This window comes from Epinephelus fuscoguttatus, linkage group LG19 (genome assembly GCF_011397635.1).
Source record: "Epinephelus fuscoguttatus linkage group LG19, E.fuscoguttatus.final_Chr_v1".
In the NCBI taxonomy this organism is placed as follows: Eukaryota; Metazoa; Chordata; class Actinopteri; order Perciformes; family Serranidae; genus Epinephelus; species Epinephelus fuscoguttatus.
The window spans coordinates 11,197,894-11,217,440 of NC_064770.1; the positions used below are offsets into that span (position 1 = coordinate 11,197,894).

A 19,547-nucleotide genomic window follows, 5' to 3' on the forward strand; every position below is an offset into this window, starting at 1 on the left:
CATTACCCTGTAAATTATTCACATTTCTTTAGTCCGTAAGGGTCCTTGGATCAAAAGAATTAAACGGGTTTTCCATAAAATGAATCCAAGTTATGAGCATTGTTTTAACAAGATAAAGTAGTGTTGTGTCGGTAGGCTGGGTGCCTAAATGCCCGAGTGCCGTAACTCACTCTCTCTCTGATGCATTGTTGACGCACTGAATTGAAGGCCTGTCTCAAATATAAGCCTGTTGATTTCAATGATTTAAGAAAATAAAAGCCCAAGTAATTAATTGAAATTTTACTGTAAAAAAGTTTCAAATTATACTTAATATTTTGTTTTGTTTAAAACCAATTTTTTTGTTTCATCACGGTGGTGGAGGGTTTCCATACATAAGTACTCCTTCAGAAGCTCCAGTGATATGTCTCATATTATTTTCATTTAATTTCTATCCTGGTGTATCTCTGCTCCTTGTGGGCAAAGACGTGGAAGAGGAAGAATAGCCGCTACAGTGTTGTGTGGCTCAGTCTGAGCCACTTTGTTTGTTTCCCATTGACAGAGCCAGAGCTGTTTATGAACACCAGATAATTTTTTTAGCACATACACAGGACGCACGGCTAGCAGACTGTGAGGAGATATTCGCTGAATGTGACAAAAAATTTATTGGACTACAATCGCAGACTGCACCTTTGACTTATGTTGGGCAGCAGGGCCACGCCTCTAATTACCTGTCAAGCCTACTTATATCTGGTCAACCCATCCTGTCCTGTTGGTCTCAGATTTCTTCTCCACGCTCATCCTCATCCTCATCCATCCATTCATCCATGCTCAACATCCTACCATTCCTCATGTCAGTGAACCAGCAACAGAATAAACTTACTGCTGAACCAAAGCCAGTCAGAAGCAGCGTCAAAAATCATGATGTTACCAGTGATGTGACAGCTTAGCTTAGAGAGAAATAAACAAACACACTCAGTGATTGTAAATCTTTGAAATCAAGTCAAGAAAATTATTCAAATCAGCAAAGAGGTTTCTTAGTTCCTACTCTGTTCTGCATTTTGAATATTTCTTTTCAGTGACTATTTTTTGTCTTGTAATTGGGGTGAGCTGAGTCCAAACTGCAGATTAAAGACAGCTTAAAACATTATACTGTAATTGTTGTTGATAGACTCTTAAACAGCGGCAAGAGTCCTGTTCTCACACGGCCGTTACTGCAGGAGAGCTTTTCGAGCCATTTTACAGGAGGCCTTATTATTCACATTCAAAGTCATCATTAACCAGGCAAAATACCTTGATGGTCTTTATTGTACTCTATGGATGAAGAAAATCACAGCGTTAATTGCTGAGCACGGTGACATTAAAAAAGGAATTTAGACTATCAGACAGGATTTAAATAAACACCAGGGTTAGCCAAAGCTAACTTGTAGAATAAACAAAGTCAGACAGTATAAGTGTGACCTGAACTCTCCATCACAATTTACAGATCCACTTCTTGGTTCAATTTTGACTCTGCAATTTCAGTTTTACCTCCAAAGAAAGTGGTCTGCTGTCTGACTGATTATGGTTCTCATCACGCCAGAGCTTAGTTTTATCTGTGTCACCATGTTCCAAGAACTCAGCAATTACTCTGGTGACTACAGTGTTAGCTTAACTATAAAAATGATGGTCAAAACTAAAGAAAGAACACCCTACATTGTAATAACCTCAAATCAGCCTTTAAAAGGAGAAGTGTGTAGTATCTATTGGCAGAAGATTGCAGATTGCAACCAGTTGAATCTGCTCCTGGTTAGAATTGCTTTAGGAAGTTCTCACAACGAGCTAAATCATGTGTAGAGGTCTTTTATCTTCTCCAAAACAAATGGTCGAGGAAATTAAACTGGTAAAATCACAAATTACAGCAGTTTCACATCACAAATCTGTGTTTCTCCGAAGCCGTTTGGCTTGTCGTAGATGGGCCACAAGCCGAGCACCTGCTAATGTGTGCTCACCTTTTTGCTCCCACTCAAGATCCAGATGTTCAGGAGGTTTTCACTGGGAGCCAAATTATTTGCAGAGGTCTCTTCCTCTCCAAAGAAATGGACCCGGGGATTTAAACCGCTAAAAGCACTGAAAAAAGCAGTTTCATTTTAAAAATCAGTGTTTTTCCGATGCTGTTCAGCTAGTCATGGAGGAGGCGCTAACTACAGTGGCAGATGCACAGATGCTAATATGTTAAGATGCAAAAATGTGAATGATCCTATCTAGAGCCACAGTTTGGTATGTCCGTTCTGGGCTACTGTAGAAACATGGTGGACTCTGTGGATGAGGACCTGCCCTGTATGTCGACATAAACAGCTCATTCTAAGGTAACAAAAACGCAACTATTCTTAATTTCAGGTGATTATAAACTAATGAAAACATACATAATATTTTTTATTCCATCTTTGCCATATAAATCCTACACAGTGGACCTTAATGTCTTAGCATGCTTGTCCCCAAAAATCTTCAATGAAATTTCCTTAAGTCAGACTGGGGGGGGGGAAAGCAGGCCCCTAAGTTGTGCACTCAAACATCAAGCCTCAGGTGGTTCTCCAAAATGCAGCATGATGAATACAGTTGAATTGTGCCTTCAATATTTATTTGCGGTGGTCCAATGCCGGTTAAGTGATGATTAGGTTTATCAATCCACCATTCTGACTCTGCAGTGCTTGTGTGAAAACCCATTTCTGCCCCCTTCCTGCTTATCATTCATGCCTCCTCTGTACAGAGGCAGCATCGGTCGCAGCAAAGGCCCCTAAATGGACTCCAGTCTCGGGAGCAATGCATCTTCATCTCACTTCTTCACACTTCAGAAAATAGGCTAATCGCTGGCCCACCACTCAACCCACTAATCTCTAAAAACTCACATTTACTGCAGAGTTCTGGCACCTGTCTTATCTGAAGAGAGAGGGGGGGATCCTCTCAGTGAAGAAGTCAGCGTTACCTTTGGCCTCAAAGTTAGAGTAAAACCATGGCTGATAGTAAATTTGCTCATTTTAACATAAACAGGGAGTTCATGCGATAGAGGTGCTAGGAAACAAGGCCATGGTAAATATTTCCTCTGTGGGCTCCTTCTTCTCTATAATTGAAAGGTCAGCCTCTGATATCAAAGTTCATTCATGCCTGCAGACACTGTGTGTGGATGGCATACTGTTTGTGTCATATGTCAAATCTAAAGGCTACATAAACAATCCCCATACTGAGTCACTGAGCCAATATCTTCGATATCTCCTAATGGTTTTAACAGAGCTGCCAATTACACTCACCTGACCCCCTAAGGGCTGAAATCCTCGGTCCTTTGTCTCATTGATGCTGCGAACAGAGGAGATTCCTGCAGCCACCGCTCCCTCAAGTGGCAATAATAAGTCACTCCTCATGAGCATTATTATCATGCTGGCTGATTTGTCTTTTGCCTTTAGGCCCCAGGAATGATGGAAGCTCTGGTGGCTCACTGAAGCCCCCATGTGGACTGAAGTGGAGATTTTCTATATCAAAGGTGTCACATGAGGAGGTCTCCGGTCTTGTCTGCAGCTCAGAGATAAAACTTTCCGTGACAGGAGTGGACACAGACATTTTTTTAAAATGATCTGATGCTGGAAAAGCCCAGTGAGTCATACTGAAAAATAGCAAAGAATCATGTTTCACTGCAGCACCAGCAGTTTAGATTTCAGGAGTTTTTGTAAAAAGAAAAAAAAAGAAAAAAAAGCCATTTACTTCCTTTTCATAAATCTGAAAGAAACACTGGATGTGTCATAATCTTTGTAAACAAATATCTGCATACACATGCAGAGGCTGTTTGCAACAGGACAAGATTTTGGTATCAGAAGTGTTTTGGTTTATGTTTTTAGTCTGAGAAGAATTAATCACATTTTGCAGCAGATAAACAGCCCGTGAGGAGTGGCAGAATTGGCTGAGATGCAGTCTTGGAACCCACTGGCTAACAGTCTGACATCAATCTATCTTCATATTAGTTTTTGAATTTGTTTTTAATTTATCTCCATTCATATGCAGATATCTGTTTATAGAGCATAGCCATAATGAGCAGCACATGGAGGAGTAGGTCTTGGCCCAGATATCCGCTGGTAACACCAGATCAGCCAGAAGTGACCATATTTGGGCGAGAGGCTGGCGCTATGGAGGAGCAAGGTGTGAATCTGACTGTTAAGCCAAGGACACTATTGGCAAACAGCCTGTTACTCAAAGCAGCCACGCCCTTAGTTATGCGTAACTTTAAGCCTTTAACATGTCAAAAGGTGAGTTATATAAAATTCAACCCTGTACACTTGTTATGAAGAAGTAAATTAGCTGAAAAGACCAAAACCATTTTTTATACCAGGCTGTGAACGTTTATTTCTGCTGTAAAGTTGGACATTTTACCATTGTTTGTTGAGCCAGCCTCAAGTGGTCATTCAAAGAACAGCAGTTTTTGGCCGCTTCCTTCTAGACCTCGTTTTTCAACCTTGGAGGTTTTTCACCTTAGAGGTGTGTGTGTGAAGCTGGTCTGTACTGGTGATTGTGACAATAAGTACACTATTCACTATGAGGCCTACTACAAAGGAGGCACCTCCCACCATCCTGAGGCTGAGTTCACATATACACTACTATTTTTAATGCATTTTGGCCTCCTGTCCACATGCAACCGCCGTTTTAGGTCACTGAAATCAGATCTTTTCTAAAACTGTCCGGGGTGAAGATTTTCAGAAATTACTTTCATTGTTGGCATGAAGATTGAGAAGACTTAGTTTTTTGCTCGTAACATCAGAGTAAGTGATGTTATATCCTTTGTGAGGCATCACAACATTTCGTTCAGTGGTGGACGTGGCCAAAACTGTGCTGGCTCTAACCTTGCTAACAGGACTTTCATGTATATGCATAAGTGTAGTTATTTCTCCACTATTTTGAGGAACGGAGGCATTACAGAGGACACTACTCCAGGCAGCCTTCCACTAATAGCTTATTTTTCCAGGCTTCTGATTGGCCAACATCTTCTTTTCCTGTTCTTCTCAGCACTCCTTTAGGATTAAAGTTACACCACTTACTGATTTGGCTTGCTCTTGACAGTGCTTCAGTCGTGTTTATGTGTTTAAATTAATTTATAACAGTGCTTGTGTGCATGTGAATTTTTTTGAGAACCAATGGGGAGAACCCTGTTTTCAAGCCTGAGTGAGCAGGAACACCTGAACACCACCTGCTGCGAGTGAGAGCCAATTAAAACTAGCAGGTGAGCAGAAAGGTCAAAAATTTGCTTTTTAGAAGTGGATAAACAGTTAAAATCCAACTTCTGTCACTCTTAGTGGTAGTATTGATGCAAACTCAACCGAACCTACTGTAACAGCATGCTGGTGCTGCAAGCTAGCATTTATTCAGCTAGATGCTAACTTCCGCATGTTTATTAGTGATGTTTGCCACGCTAAACAGATTAGTTAGCAGACCTGTTAGCATTTGCTAATTAGCACAAAACGTACAAAAAAAATGTTTGATGGGAAATGTTAAACTCATGAGCATTGTTTTTATCCTGAATTAGTTTTATCCAATGTTTTATTGTGCTGTTTTAACCTGAATTTAAAAACCTAACTGAGGATGGTGGCTGCAAATTAATCTCAGCTAGGTGCCTATATACATCTGTTGTATTGCTCCTTGTGTAACAATCTAATCAGTCTAATCTCATTTAAGAAAATCATATCTGATATCCATTCAAAGAAAAATATTTGAAACAGAACAGCTGGTGCTGATTGAGCTCTTCTAATGGGGTTATAGTTTTATGAAAAACGGTTGGGAATAACTGATTTACTGCTGACATAATGTAAAACATTATTCTGGACACAATCATAAAACTACAGACTGTGTGGCATTGCTTTATTCTGTTAAATGAAAAACACAAACTATATTCACAGCTCAGCTCTGTACACTGCAATGCAGGAAATCTACATGACTTTTCTTTCATGAAACCACACGGGCCAAATAAAACTCTCTATTTCATTTAAATAAAAGAACTCAGGATGCTCTCAGTTAAAGTCTGTTTGTTTTAAACACTGTCCATCACTCAGGCTTCAGCTCATTTTCAGCCTCTTCATTTCTACGTTGTGTGCCGCTGCCTCCTCCTGGTCTCTTTTGGCACCTCGGCTCTCGTCGGCCGTCGTCTGCTCACTGTTCACCTCAGAGCTGCTTCCTCTTGGATTTTTCAGCTCCCTCCTCTCTCTTCTCTCCTCCATCTCACCAATCTCCTCAGCGAAAAGGGTTTTAAGTGCAGGAATGAGCTTGGGGAGAATTTTAAAGTCTCCAAAGCGAGTCTGAGCAAAGAGGAAATGGAGAAAATGGTCAAGTGGCTGTAACAGGTCTGAATTATTACTCCTAAAAGCAGTGAGGCTCATAAATACTGTGGCAGAGTCTTAGCCTACAACTAGCTTCTGTTCGGCCTTACATCTTAAAGAGAGGATCTTTGTTTATTTTAGTTTGCATTTGAAAATAAAGTAAAAAATGTTGAGGAAAAAGGTCAAACCTTCAGCATTAGTGCCAGGTATAAGAAAAAATACATTAGAGGAGGAAGTTTATTTAATTTTATTTGTACATTTTGTAAATGAAGTCAAAATGTTGCAAATAAAGTCAGTTTCTCTGGTCCATTTAATTGTGTCCTGTTTTGCAACATATCCTATCTGCTGCATGCAAGTGTAACCACTGACACTGTTGCATCTATTTATTATCAGCTGTTTCAGTTTGGACATATGCGGCTACCTCTTCCAAGTGTGTGTGGTTTCTTCTGAACACACGTGATTTTCAGGACAAACTCTTAAAACTTCAAATAGCCCACTTATTACATTACACACTGTTTATGTGCTCAAAGAGAAGTAAATTCCTTGTTACTGAAACTGAATTTGAAGTACAATTTCACCAATACACAAGGCATTTTGTCAAGGCAGCCATATGCGCTAAAGCTTGTAGTTTGATTTATTCTCCAAAGTTCAGCTTTACTCCTGAAAATGTCAAGTTTATTGTTGACATTTTGACATTGTTTTCAAAATGTCAAACAAACCAAATAAATCTTCCTCTTCATTTTTTCCCTTATGCTTGGCCCTAAACTCTTCCATACTGTACCAATGAGCTAGTAGTCTAGCAGCAAGTCCTCAAAAAAGGCTTTAGTTTTCGAGATACCCCTACCCGAGGTAGAACAAAACACAACAATGTTTTTTTAAATCTTCAGGGTCTCCCATTCATGAAATGGATTGTCTTCAACTTTTATTTTGGGGCAAAATTATTTTTGGGGGGCATTCTTTACAACTACCCCAATCTCTGAAAAAGGGACAAATCAGGCCAGTTCGGATAAGGGAAATATGACAAAAAAGCCAATTTCTTGAGAATGCTCACTCCTTTCCTCATAATATTTGCTGAAGTATAAAACAAGTGTCTGCCCTACGTCACAAAAGAGTCAGAAAGTAATTCACTTTAAAAAATCCTGAAATATAACCCTGAAAACATGGCTTTAATTTAGGCGGAAATTGCATTTTTGTGATAATAAGAAAAGAGGGCTTCTTTACTTTTCTCTTATTTAACAGAAAATCATAAAGTCCTGTCAAATACACTGTTACTGTATTGTCTAAGGTGTTTTTGAAAAATAACCATTGGTTGTTTGGAGATACCTAGTACAGTTTTGTTGTAAATGAGGTTTCTATAGGTAAACCCTTCTCTAAAAACAGCCAAATTAGGTCATTCGAATGAGGAATGGGTGGCATAGCCTATAAGTTAAGAATGCTTAATCTGATGGTCATCACACTTGGGAAGAAAAGACCAGGTGATTGAAAGGTTGAGATGTGTATAATACAGTCCTGTCAAGACCTTAAACATGAGTTTTATGAGTGGCAAGTTATGGGAAGTTTTATCCAGGGAGAAGAGATTCATTCTTCCGAATAGGGGACGGGCAACATAAAACCACGTCATTTATTAATGGAAATCTATTCTGATCAGATTTACAATTTCAGTAGTCAGAACAATCTGTTCTACACACTCAAACAGAAAGTGTATTAATAAATTAATTTAGCTGGGAATTATAAGGCTCTGAATACAGACAAGTGCTGCACACTTACAGTACACTTACAGTAAGTGTAACAGTAACAGTCAGTGTGGGCTACTGATGGTCAGTTATTTTAAATCACAACATACAGCTCTGCTGAGGAGAAACATGAAATGCGCTGGAAACAAAAGGAACCACCAACCTAATGGCAAATAACAGGTAAGACAAATGTGCAAATGACATATTCCTTCATATTTTTAGATTAAAGAATAGTTTGTTTTATTTGCAAGATAGATTGAAGTTGTAAGTCACTGGCAGGTGTTCTGATCTAGGCTGACAGAGGCTAGCATGAGTTAGCAGTTGTGTGTGTGTGTGTGAGTGTGTGTATGTTTATGATGGAGAGAGACTTAAAAATTGGCCACATAAAACTACTGTATTTTCCATATTTTCCAGAGTTTACTGTAATAATGGAGCCAACAGAGCCAGCGCAGTCAGGAAGCCAGTGACAGTCATATCCTTTGAAAAACATGTCTTAGTTAATTCTTCAGTTAGTTCAGTGAAAGCTCTTTCATGTTCGTTTAACTTCTTTTCTGACAGATATTTATTTCTGGCTGCTGAAATGTTTCTTTCTGAAATGTAGTGTCCAAGACAGCTTCTGTGATACTTGGCATCATAAGCAAATAAATCTGGATGGGTGAGCATACGATGATGTACTTTTTCATCATGCCTCTCTGAAGCTGCACTGAGGACCTTTGACCTTGTGCTTTCACCTGTACCAGTACTTATAGGCGTCAGGCCTTCTCCCTTTGTGGCTTTCTGGCTGCAAATGAAACACTGGGTGCGAATGTCAAATCCAGTTTCTCTGGTCAGTCGTTTCCTTGTGTACTGATCCTTGGCTGGTTCTTGCTCACTGGCCGTAGGCTTATAGTTATGTGCATTGGAATAACTGGCCCTACATGATCTGTGATATGAAACCTTAACCTTGAAGGACAGTATGTCGTCAGAGTGGGGATAGTCGCCAGGACCTCATCACCTCGCCCTCAGCAGCCTTAAGTATTGTTTTGAGTCCTTGCAAGGTGGGTTCTTGATGTGGTGGATTATTCTTATCTCCTTGTAGGGCACTTTCACATATTAAACACAGCTTTTCATCCAGTGTCTGTGAATGTGGCTGGCTTCCTGACTGCGCTGGCTCTGTTGGCTCCATTATTACAGTAAACTCTGGAAAATATGGAAAATACAGTAGTTTTATGTGGCCAATTTTTGGCCCAAGCCTCTCTCCATCATAAACATACACACGCTCACACACACACACACAACTGCTAACTCATGCTAGCCTCTGTCAGCCTAGATCAGAACACCTGCCAGTGACTTACAACTTCCAATCTATCTTGCAAATAAAACAAACTATTCTTTAATCTAAAAATATGAAGGAATATGTCATTTGCACATTTGTCTTACCTGTTATTTGCCATTAGGTTGGTGGTTCCTTTTGTTTCCAGCGCATTTCATGTTTCTCCTCAGCAGAGCTGTATGTTGTGATTTAAAATAACTGACCATCAGAAGTAGCCCCACACTGACTGTTACTGTTACACTTACTGTAAGTGTACTGTAAGTGTGCAGCACTTGTCTGTATTCAGAGCCTTATAATTCCCAGCTAAATTAATTTATTAATACACTTTCTGTTTGAGTGTGTAGAACAGATTGTTCTGACTACTGAAATTGTAAATCTGATCAGAATAGATTTCCATTAATAAATGACGTGGTTTTATGTTGCCCTTCCCCTATTCGGAAGAATGAATCTCTTCTCCCTGGATAAAACTTCCCATAACTTGCCACTCATAAAACTCATGTTTAAGGTCTTGACAGGACTGTATTATACACATCTCAACCTTTCAATCACCTGGTCTTTTCTTCCCCAAGTGTGATGACCATCAGATTAAGCATTCTTAACTTATAGGCTATGCCACCCATTCCTCAGTCGGAATGACCTAATTTGGCTGTTTTTAGAGAAGGGGTTTACCTATAGAAACCTCATTTACAACAAAACTGTACTAGGTATCTCCAAACAACCAATGGTTATTTTTCAAAAACACCTTAGACAATACAGTAACAGTGTATTTGACAGGACTTTATGATTTTCTGTTAAATAAGAGAAAAGTAAAGAAGCCCTCTTTTCTTATTATCACAAAAATGCAATTTCCGCCTAAATTAAAGCCATGTTTTCAGGGTTATATTTCAGGATTTTTTAAAGTGAATTACTTTCTGACTCTTTTGTGACGTAGGGCAGACACTTGTTTTATACTTCAGCAAATATTATGAGGAAAGGAGTGAGCATTCTCAAGAAATTGGCTTTTTTGTCATATTTCCCTTATCCGAACTGGCCTGATTTGTCCCTTTTTCAGAGATTGGGGTAGTTGTAAAGAATGCCCCCCAAAAATAATTTTGCCCCAAAATAAAAGTTGAAGACAATCCATTTCATGAATGGGAGACCCTGAAGATTTAAAAAAACATTGTTGTGTTTTGTTCTACCTCGGGTAGGGGTACCTCAAAATCTGAGGGCCCCTGCTGCTAGACTATAGCCTTTTTTGAGTATTTACTTTGGAGCTTAGTTTGGACAACGTTACTGTTAGGACGCCCAAATAACATCTCATTTGAAACGATCTCAAGTCTCTACAGCTGCTGGCAAAAGAAAACATTTTGTTACCACTGATTAATGCAACAAAGTTTCATATTCATTACAAATAAACAAAAACATCAAAGTTCATTATTGGCCTTGGAACTAGACAACGCCAACACAGAGTCAATTGACCAGCTTTTTACAGTGTTTAAACTGTATCACTCAGTCTTCACCAGATCAACATACAGCTGACAGCTCAGGGAGAAGCAAGTGAATGTGCCTCAACTGGGATTTATTTGTCAAATTAAAGTACTGTTCATTATTTTGGATGATTTATATTTATTTCGTATTTATATTGGTGTATTCTTGTTGGTAATTTATTTATGGTGCCTTTTATGGCTTGACTGTACAAATCATTCCCTTTTGGGCTGAACATTTATCAACCCAGAGTAAATGGGTTTTTGTTACCTTAAAATGAGCTGTTTATATCCACAATGGGAGCAGGTGCTGGTATACAGAGATCACCATGTTGCACTGCCATTTTTCTACAGTAGCCCAGAATGGACAAACCAACAGGCTCTAGATAGGGCCATTTACATTTTAGCGTCGGCCACTGTACTAAACAGCCCTCTGCAACAATAGAGCGCCGGAAAACACCGATTTTTTTCTTTCAACGTGAATCCGTTTTATTCTGTGTTTTTACTGGTTTTAATCACCTGGTCAGTTTGTTTTGGAGAGGAGGAGACCTCTGCGGCTAATTTGGCTCGCCGTAAAAACCTCCTCAACAATGGACACTGAAGGGATTCTAACCAGGAGAAGTTACAGCTGGTTGCAATCTGCATTCCTCACAGCTAGATGCTCCCTAAATCTTACATACTGTTCCTTTTAATATCCATTTCTTTTATCATCTATTTAGATCTGGCATTGTGTGATTAAAGAGTACTTAAACACCCAAACCACTTTTTTTCAGCTGAAAATCAATGTATATGGGTATTTTGTAGAGATGCTGATGGATTCAGGTCCACATCTTGACATTTTAGTGTAAAGTATTTGAGCTCTACATATCGTGCTCTACCCGTTAAACATGGCTATTACAACTGACTTTTGCTATTGGCAGCAGGTGACAAAGGAGTGATTGGCATGTCTTAGCCTCGCCTCCCAGCCCTACACATGTTAAAAAACAACAACAACAACAAAAAAAAAAAAAAATCACATTTAAGATGCATTTTCTGAATTTCCAGAGTAGGGGCACTTCAGCCAAAACTCAGGCATTTTGTTACTCTTAAAAGATTCTCACCATTTGATACCAGTTTTTGCTACTGGTACACATCATGTTCTCTATTAAAAGCCCAAGATATATACGCAGTGTAAAGCAAGTGAGACCTTTGTTGAAAGGGTGTTCAAATGATGCATTATAGAGACTACAAAAATAATTCCCCACTCAGAAGTTAGTTTGTCAATACAATGCAGCAGCAGAGAGCTGTCAGGTGTTTTTTAAAACATCACAATGCAGCTGTGACATGCCTCCAGTCGGCAGTGATTAGGATATTACATGTGCATTAATATTGTTGTCTACAGTAATACGTACTCTCATGTGGTCGAATGATATCCCCACTCTGTCACTGAAGTCTTGACTGAAGAGAGGGATCTTGGCGTAGCGCTGGCTGAAGTGGTTCAGCATGATGAACTCAGCGTTCATCCTCATGCCGATACCAATGGCCTGGGAGGTTGTGCTGTCAGACAACATGAAGCATTAGGTCAGAGATTGACGGCTTTCTCACAAAACCTGCCCTTTTAGTGTGTCAGAGGGAAACTGTCGACAGAAATATTGTTTTCTATGGACATAAAAGATGTTTTTGTGAAGACGGACGCTCACTCTGGCACCATAAAGATACAAAAATCAATGACAATATCTGTGGAGAGTAAAGAAATTTACCAGTGCACTCAAAAATAAGTGCAAACTCAATCAGCCAATAAGGGACATTTCTTTTCTTAGCTAAAAACTTTGCTCTTCTCATCCTTTTCATTTATTTGTGTAAACGACATTAAAGCCCTGCAGAGATAGTTGGTGCTACAGTTTATTTTACCTACCTGTGTCTTTTCTCTACAGCCTCCTCCTCCAGCCCGTCTTCCAGCGTGGCCTCGTGGATCACTAAGGTTGCATTCTTTCCTGCAGAAAAGCAACAACAACAAAAAAAGCCGAATCAGTGGCCTGACTCACAGAGAAGCACTTACAGCCTCTTCCTGTCCCACAGGAAATCAATCAGGTAGTCGGCGTAATCAAGATTCGGCACGCCCTGTTTGTCTGCTGAGCTGAGCCATCTATAATGAACAGACATGGGATACACTCGCTGTCTCTTTGGAGGCTTTGCTTGGACAGAATCCAGTCAAGCAATTTAAGAAGAGTCAATGAAGTGGGATCCCACAGGAACCATTAGAAGAGCCTGCCAGCTACAAGAGTGATCGAAAGCATTAAGAAATATCTGATAAATTATTCAGATACAACCCGTGTAGTCAAGCTACAGTTAGATGACCTTATATGAATCTCTGCAATATTGAAAGCGTACGCTCAATTTGCTTTAACATACAGTAAGTCTTTCTAGATACACTTCAGTGAAATGTGGACTTTAATCATTGTGAGTGGTACTGACCGGTGTGTACGAACGCATCGGAGGGCATGGTGTCACCAGAGAAGGCCAGTTTCCAGCCGGACTGGTGAGTGAAGCTGCAGGCGAAGGCGTTTTTGCAGTGACGCACTCGACACGTCTGGAACTGAGACACATAGAATCAAAATGATTAGTAAACTTTAAAAAAAAACAACAACAGAAAGCCGTTATTATTGAAGGATGTGCTGTTAAATCACCTTTTCCAAATCATTCTTCTTCAGCATTGCTTGGATTGAAGACACTGTCCTCTGATCCGTCACCTTAGCATCCTCACACAGAAATCTGTTTGGGATAAGGCTGAAACACAAGCAGGTGACATTAAAGACATGAAGGTCACAAAATTAAAAATCTACAGCCGTGTTAGATCATGTTGTTAGCTTGATTAAAGGGTTCATTTTTGTACAGTCAGTGGTGGAAAATAACAAAGTACATTCACTCAAGTGCTGTACTTTAGTACAAGTATTTGTTACTTGACAGAGGAAAACTTTCCCTGAAACATGTGATAAACTCATAAAATACAATGTGTTGTTAAAGAGACACACACACACACACTAAATTTACCAGGTGTTACTCTTGACTCAGCAGCCGCTCTCGAGTGGAACATAATGACACTGTGTCCCAGCAGCAAACAAGCATCTGACTATTGCACTGCATCACATTACATCAGAGCTCTCTGTCCACACTGAATCCATTAAATCTGCACCTCTGTTACATCATGTAAACAAACATGCAGCTACCAGCTGTACGCTTGAGCTCAGACTGGAGATGTAACCACTTAACAGATGGGTGAGAAGCCAACTAGAAAATACAAGTTTTATATTGTGATATTTACTAGAAAACACACACATTATAGCCAACAGTAAGTAGTTTAGTTTGCTATTAGCGATGGTAATTTACCAAAAACTCCCTGGCGATCTCCCTCTAGCCAGCTGCCATCTTATTTTTGGTTTTTTTGCAGTCAATAAGGAGGCATAGTGCAAATAATTCCTAATTTCAGCGTCATTAGTCAGCCGTGTCACATCCATTGTGGCAAAGCAAGCGACAGGAATACACAGAAGCAGAGCATCTTACAAAAGTTAATCTCTAAATGGCACACTGCATCACTCAAGATTTTTGGGTAACCTCTTTTGTCTGATTCAAATAAAAAATGTTGTCATACTGGTGCAGTTTTAGTTTTCTCATCTGTTCACCCTAAAAAACACATGAAATTTCTAGTAAACAAACACAAGTAATGCTCCTCCACCTTCCACCTCTATTGAAATCCGACCCTCCCTCATGTTGCCATGCTCGGCTCACAGCCTGTCACACTCTTGTGGCTTTGTTATTCTGTTAAAATACATAACATTGTGTTACTCAAATTGTCATAAAGCTGATTGCTAATGCAATACAAGTTGCATTTAGCGCCGTGACACCATCAGCAGAGGTCGCTGATTTATACTTAATTTGCCAGAACATGTCATACTGACAATTAAGGTTCAGCCAGTTTGCATAAAATCAAACCGGTTTAAGCGCATACACTAGACTGGCAAAACCAGACACTGATCCAACTCTAGCCTCGGAACATAAATGTTAAGTCTGTGCTGTCCTCTTGAAAGGTCTTTGTGTCCACGTACTTGATATGGTGGAGGATCTCCTCGCAGTGATCGTGATACTGGTGGAGCCAGGACATGATGTCGGCGGGGGCCACCAGGTAGATGGGGCGGAATGCTTTTCCTAACGTCGTCTAAGAGACACAAACCAGTGATAATTGATTTTTATTTTCAAACATTAAACAACCAAAGGAAACAATACATCAGGATTTACGTAACCTTTTCTTTTACATACCAGTGCTCTTTCCCTCTGATACAGCAGCATCAGCAGCCCCTAAAGCAAAAGAAAAAAGAACATCAGGTTAGTGGTTCTGTTGGAGCAGCTCACTTCACTTTGAGTAATCTGGTATTTCATATATTTAAACAACAATATAGTTATCATGTGTAGCTGCTTACTGTGTGGTGGTCAGCGTGCATATGTGAGATGAAAACAGTTGAGATCTTGGACAGTGCTTCATCCAAAGTGTCCCCGTAGTGTCTGCAGAGCTGACCGAAGGTTCCCTCTCCACAGTCCAACAGCAAGGACTGACTCGGGCTACATGCAAGCACAGACATAAGGACGAAAACCATTACCGGACATAAACCGAATGAGTGCATATGCAAAAAAATCTCATGTCTCACAGGGCAACATGGCGTCCAAAAGTCTTAAATAATACAAAATGTATCAAGGTGCCTTTTGGGAATATAAATACACTCAGCGCTCAGGGGTGATTCCATTTTTTCCACCCCATTTATATCAATAAGGGTAGGCTAAACAACAGAAACACCCTGCCTGTTTAACTCAATACAGTTCAACAGCACCAAAAATAAATCCTCCAAAATGTTCAGTAAGTATAATCAACACCTCTCTCAAACTGTTTAGACGTACAAACATTCTAACTTTCACAAAGGGAGGATTTATTGATGGTGATGTCCATTACATTGATAATGTGTCGGTGAAGATTCTCAGTCATTCAGATCATGGTAATCTTAAGTATTTAAGTATATTCAATTGAGGGTGAGCATCAATAAACACTAATGCAAAATTTTTACTTCTGCGTTGAATCAACGGCGTAGTTACGATGTAGGCTCCATGTTGACGTAGAGGCTACGCCATAACCTACGCCATAGCCTGACGTGCACCTCCCCAGAAATGTAACTGCACGTCACAGCGACACGGACCTCCTGTCTGTTTCTGTAAGCTAAAACCATTTCCCTCAGTGGAAAAAAAGCTTTTATTTAGTTCAATTTCACGGATAAGAAACAATAAATTGTGAAGACAGTAAAGCCTCCACTAAAATAACATTTTAAGTCTTGTGTGTGATTTATCCTTCAGGGATTTATCCTGGCTTCATATGAGCAGAGGAAATCTCCCCTCGTCGCTAGGCTAATCTGTACAAAGTAAAATGCCATAGGCTCTTGCTAATAACGTTACCATTTTATACTTGTTTGGAAAACGTGTTCAGTGTGACAGTTGTTTGATCGGTGAACCTTGTGAGTTGCATTGGAGCCAAACTATGTGCAGTTACCTTTGTTAAATGTTGTTGTTGTCCCTGGTTTTATATAAGAAGAGGAAAAGATTGCTGTCTGCTAGGCTAATTTATACAATGTAAAATGCCATAGGCTTGTGCTAATAATGTTAGCATGTTGTATTTGTTGGGAAAATGTGTCCAAATAAAATCTTTGTCTCTGAATGCTGCGAGTTGTAGTGAAGCTGATTTGTGTAGTTGTGTTTGAAAATGTCTCTATTAAGCCATGTTTAATGTGTGTTTAATGTGTGTTTTGAATCAACTAAACTTAACAGCACTTCACAGAAACCTCCACCACCAACTAGTGTTTTGGAGGTGTAACTTCAGGGTGACAGGGACAGACCACCGCACAAGTTCAAATGCTCGTGTGTAGGCTACAGCATAAGGTCTGCTGCACAACTATAAATCTTGCTTAAGGGGATAAACAAAAACAAAACTGCATAATGTTATTCAGTTGGAAAAAAATCCAAGAGATAGAACACAAATGCACCATTTAAAGAGGAAACACAAGTTTGAGTAGAATACTTAAAAGTTGATTTCGCCAGATTTTAATTTTCTTTACATTAGCTTCCTTTCCTGCTTCAAGAAGACAGAGAGAAGTTTTCGCTGCATTGTGCTGTGAGCAGAACACTCTCAGAGGACAGTTTGCAGTATGCTTCTGGTTATTCCAGATGGAGAGAAAAAGAGGCTCCTGATGAGTCATAAGATTTCTCCTCTCCCTGCTCCTTTTCTTATGTTCTCATCTTATAAAATGTTGTGTTGGGAGTGTATACCAAAGTGATAAAAATAAAAGTGAAATAAAAAGCAAAAACAGTATATTTCGAGTGATGATAAAACTAAGAACAATAAACTATAGGATGAGTTGTGTTGCAAATGGTAGTTTTATGATCCAATGATTATTATTCATTTTTATTTAGTGTTATGGGAACTGAATAGTAACAATTAAGTTAACTAAATACAAATTAACAGCAGTATAAGAATGATCTCTTTACAGTCCACCTGTGGGTTTGTGTGGAAACCTGAGCTCCATACCTGATATTGACTAAAGTGCCGCTGACGTTTCTGATCTTCATTGGAAGAGCTGATCCTGTTCCCAAGAAAACCACCTCTGGGTAATTTTCTCCTTTCCCTGCAGTAAGAAATATAACCAGATGATACACGATGATACACTTTTTCACATCACTGGAGGACCATCCACTTAAAAGTAAGAAACATTTTGTTGGGCTTTAAAACTAAACGCATCCCTCTAGAGTTTAAAGAGGAGAACTCACCAGAAAGCTCTGTAGTGTCAGTGGAGCAAATCTTCCTGCACTTGTCTACTTCTTCCATAAAGTTTGGGACCTCAGACGCCTCTTTCACAAACTCCTCAGCGTTGCAGGAGGGGATGGCGTCTCTAACGAATGAGAAACAGAGTCAAAAAGACACACACCACTGCCTGCAACAACAAGGCGGGGAAAACAGGGATTCTTTTCACATCTGACCTTGATGCGCCTCTACAGTGCTTGACAGAAACAGCGGAGAAAAAACACTGACACTTGTAAGACGGGGTTAAAAAAGAAGAAAGAAGAAGAAAGCGGCTGAGTGCAATGGTCCATTCCAGATTGTTTTCTGTGACAAGACAGCGCTCGGAGCTGCAGAGTAATGTCGGCTAAATTGGGGGGATTGAAGGACAAACTAACCTTTGCCACTCCATTACGGGTCTGAGCTGGAACTTGAGCAGACACTCAGCTCTGACGTTGGGGACGTGCAGGGCAGCCTGGGCCTCCTGGGGGATAAAGACAAAGTTTTGATGTTTTCTCATGGCTACTTTTTATGGATCATACTTGATTTATAACTTTGTGAACTCTGCCTTTTAAGCCAAGCAGAGATATAGTTACTTAAAGCCACTGCAGTAAACACTGCCATAAAAACAGGATATAAAAACACAATAGAGCCAATGGGAATGATAATGAAATAATGTACTGTGATAAACTCTAACATATGATACTACCCAACAAAGGCAACCACAGTAATTGCACATTTGGTCAAAACTGAACTATGACTGAAATTAAACCTTTGGATATCTGAGCCATCTTGTGAAAACATTCCTGCTTCTATCCTGTTCTGTTCTGTTCTTGAGAAAATAAGGTGTAAAAATTGCAGTAACTACAAAATCCAACCAAAACCCTAGATCAACTGCAGTCAAATGTAGTTACTGCACTCTGCCTTGGGTTCCTTGAGATTTGGAGATCTTTCGGGCCAAGAAAAACTACAGTTAAGCATATTGTGGCAAATGGTAAACGTAAGAATGAGGATGATGAGGATGTGACAATGAATATAGCAGGATCAATGATGACAATCATGGTGACGATGTCAATTAATCTTACTGGACGATGAAGTAAATATTACCACAAAATAATACTTGAGGGTTCTTTCAAAATGTCTCTGTTACTGCTTTTAAAACAGACTAATAGACTATAAATGAAACAAACAGAAATTAAATCTAGTAAGAAATGAAAACAGTTTCCCGCATACTGAAAGAGACACTAAAACTGTAGTTACTCCATTTTGTCTTTGCATTAGCTGTACAGCTGTTTAAAGGTCCAGTGTGCAAGATTTAGGGAGATTTAGTGGCATCTAGTGGTGACGACTGCAAATTGCAACCAGATGAAACTCCCCCTGGTTAGAATTCCTTTAGTGTTCATTGTTCAGGAGTTTTATACCGTGAGCCGAATTATCCACAGAGCTCTCTTCCTCTCCGAAACAAACAGACCAACTGATTAAAACCACTAAAAACACTGAATAAAGCAGCCTCATGTTACAAATCAGTATTTTTCTAATGCGGTTTGGCCTGTTGGACACGGGCCACTAGCCCAGCACCTGCTGATGTCTGCTCACCTGTTTTCCCTAATAACTTAAGATCCTAGGTGGTTTTTGATGCAAGATAAATTATCCAGAGAGGTCTCTGGACCAGTTGATAAAAACACCAGTAACCAAGGAACACAGAATAAAGCAGTTTGACATAAAAAAACTAAGGAAAAATGTTTTTCCATGCTCTTGTTGCAGATGGGCTGCTGACTACGTTGGCCAGTGGTCAAATCGTTAATTTTTAACAAGGGCAGGGTTCAACGCTAAGGTTTTTGTTCACTTGCCCGGTCGGGCACGTTGGTCAGAGATCTACTTGCC

The 19,547-nt window shown here is 39.7% G+C and overlaps 1 protein-coding gene across 3 annotated transcripts in view; it reads right to left on the minus strand.

The window, feature by feature from the left end:
• Nucleotides 1-5,848: 5,848 nt before the first annotated feature.
• Nucleotides 5,849-19,547, minus strand: part of elac2 (elaC ribonuclease Z 2) — a 31,218-nt gene continuing 17,519 nt past the window's right edge. For all 3 annotated transcript variants that reach the window (XM_049560527.1, XM_049560525.1, XM_049560526.1), the window contains 11 exons: nucleotides 18,062-18,147; nucleotides 17,654-17,775; nucleotides 17,415-17,511; nucleotides 15,271-15,409; nucleotides 15,110-15,148; nucleotides 14,899-15,008; nucleotides 13,483-13,582; nucleotides 13,271-13,391; nucleotides 12,711-12,789; nucleotides 12,208-12,352; nucleotides 5,849-6,287 (listed from right to left, as the gene is read on the minus strand). In XM_049560527.1, coding sequence (XP_049416484.1) covers nucleotides 6,048-6,287; nucleotides 12,208-12,352; nucleotides 12,711-12,789; nucleotides 13,271-13,391; nucleotides 13,483-13,582; nucleotides 14,899-15,008; nucleotides 15,110-15,148; nucleotides 15,271-15,409; nucleotides 17,415-17,511; nucleotides 17,654-17,775; nucleotides 18,062-18,147 — 1,278 coding nt within the window. In that variant the 3' untranslated portion in view covers nucleotides 5,849-6,047. The remainder of the gene's footprint in view (nucleotides 6,288-12,207; nucleotides 12,353-12,710; nucleotides 12,790-13,270; nucleotides 13,392-13,482; nucleotides 13,583-14,898; nucleotides 15,009-15,109; nucleotides 15,149-15,270; nucleotides 15,410-17,414; nucleotides 17,512-17,653; nucleotides 17,776-18,061; nucleotides 18,148-19,547) is intronic.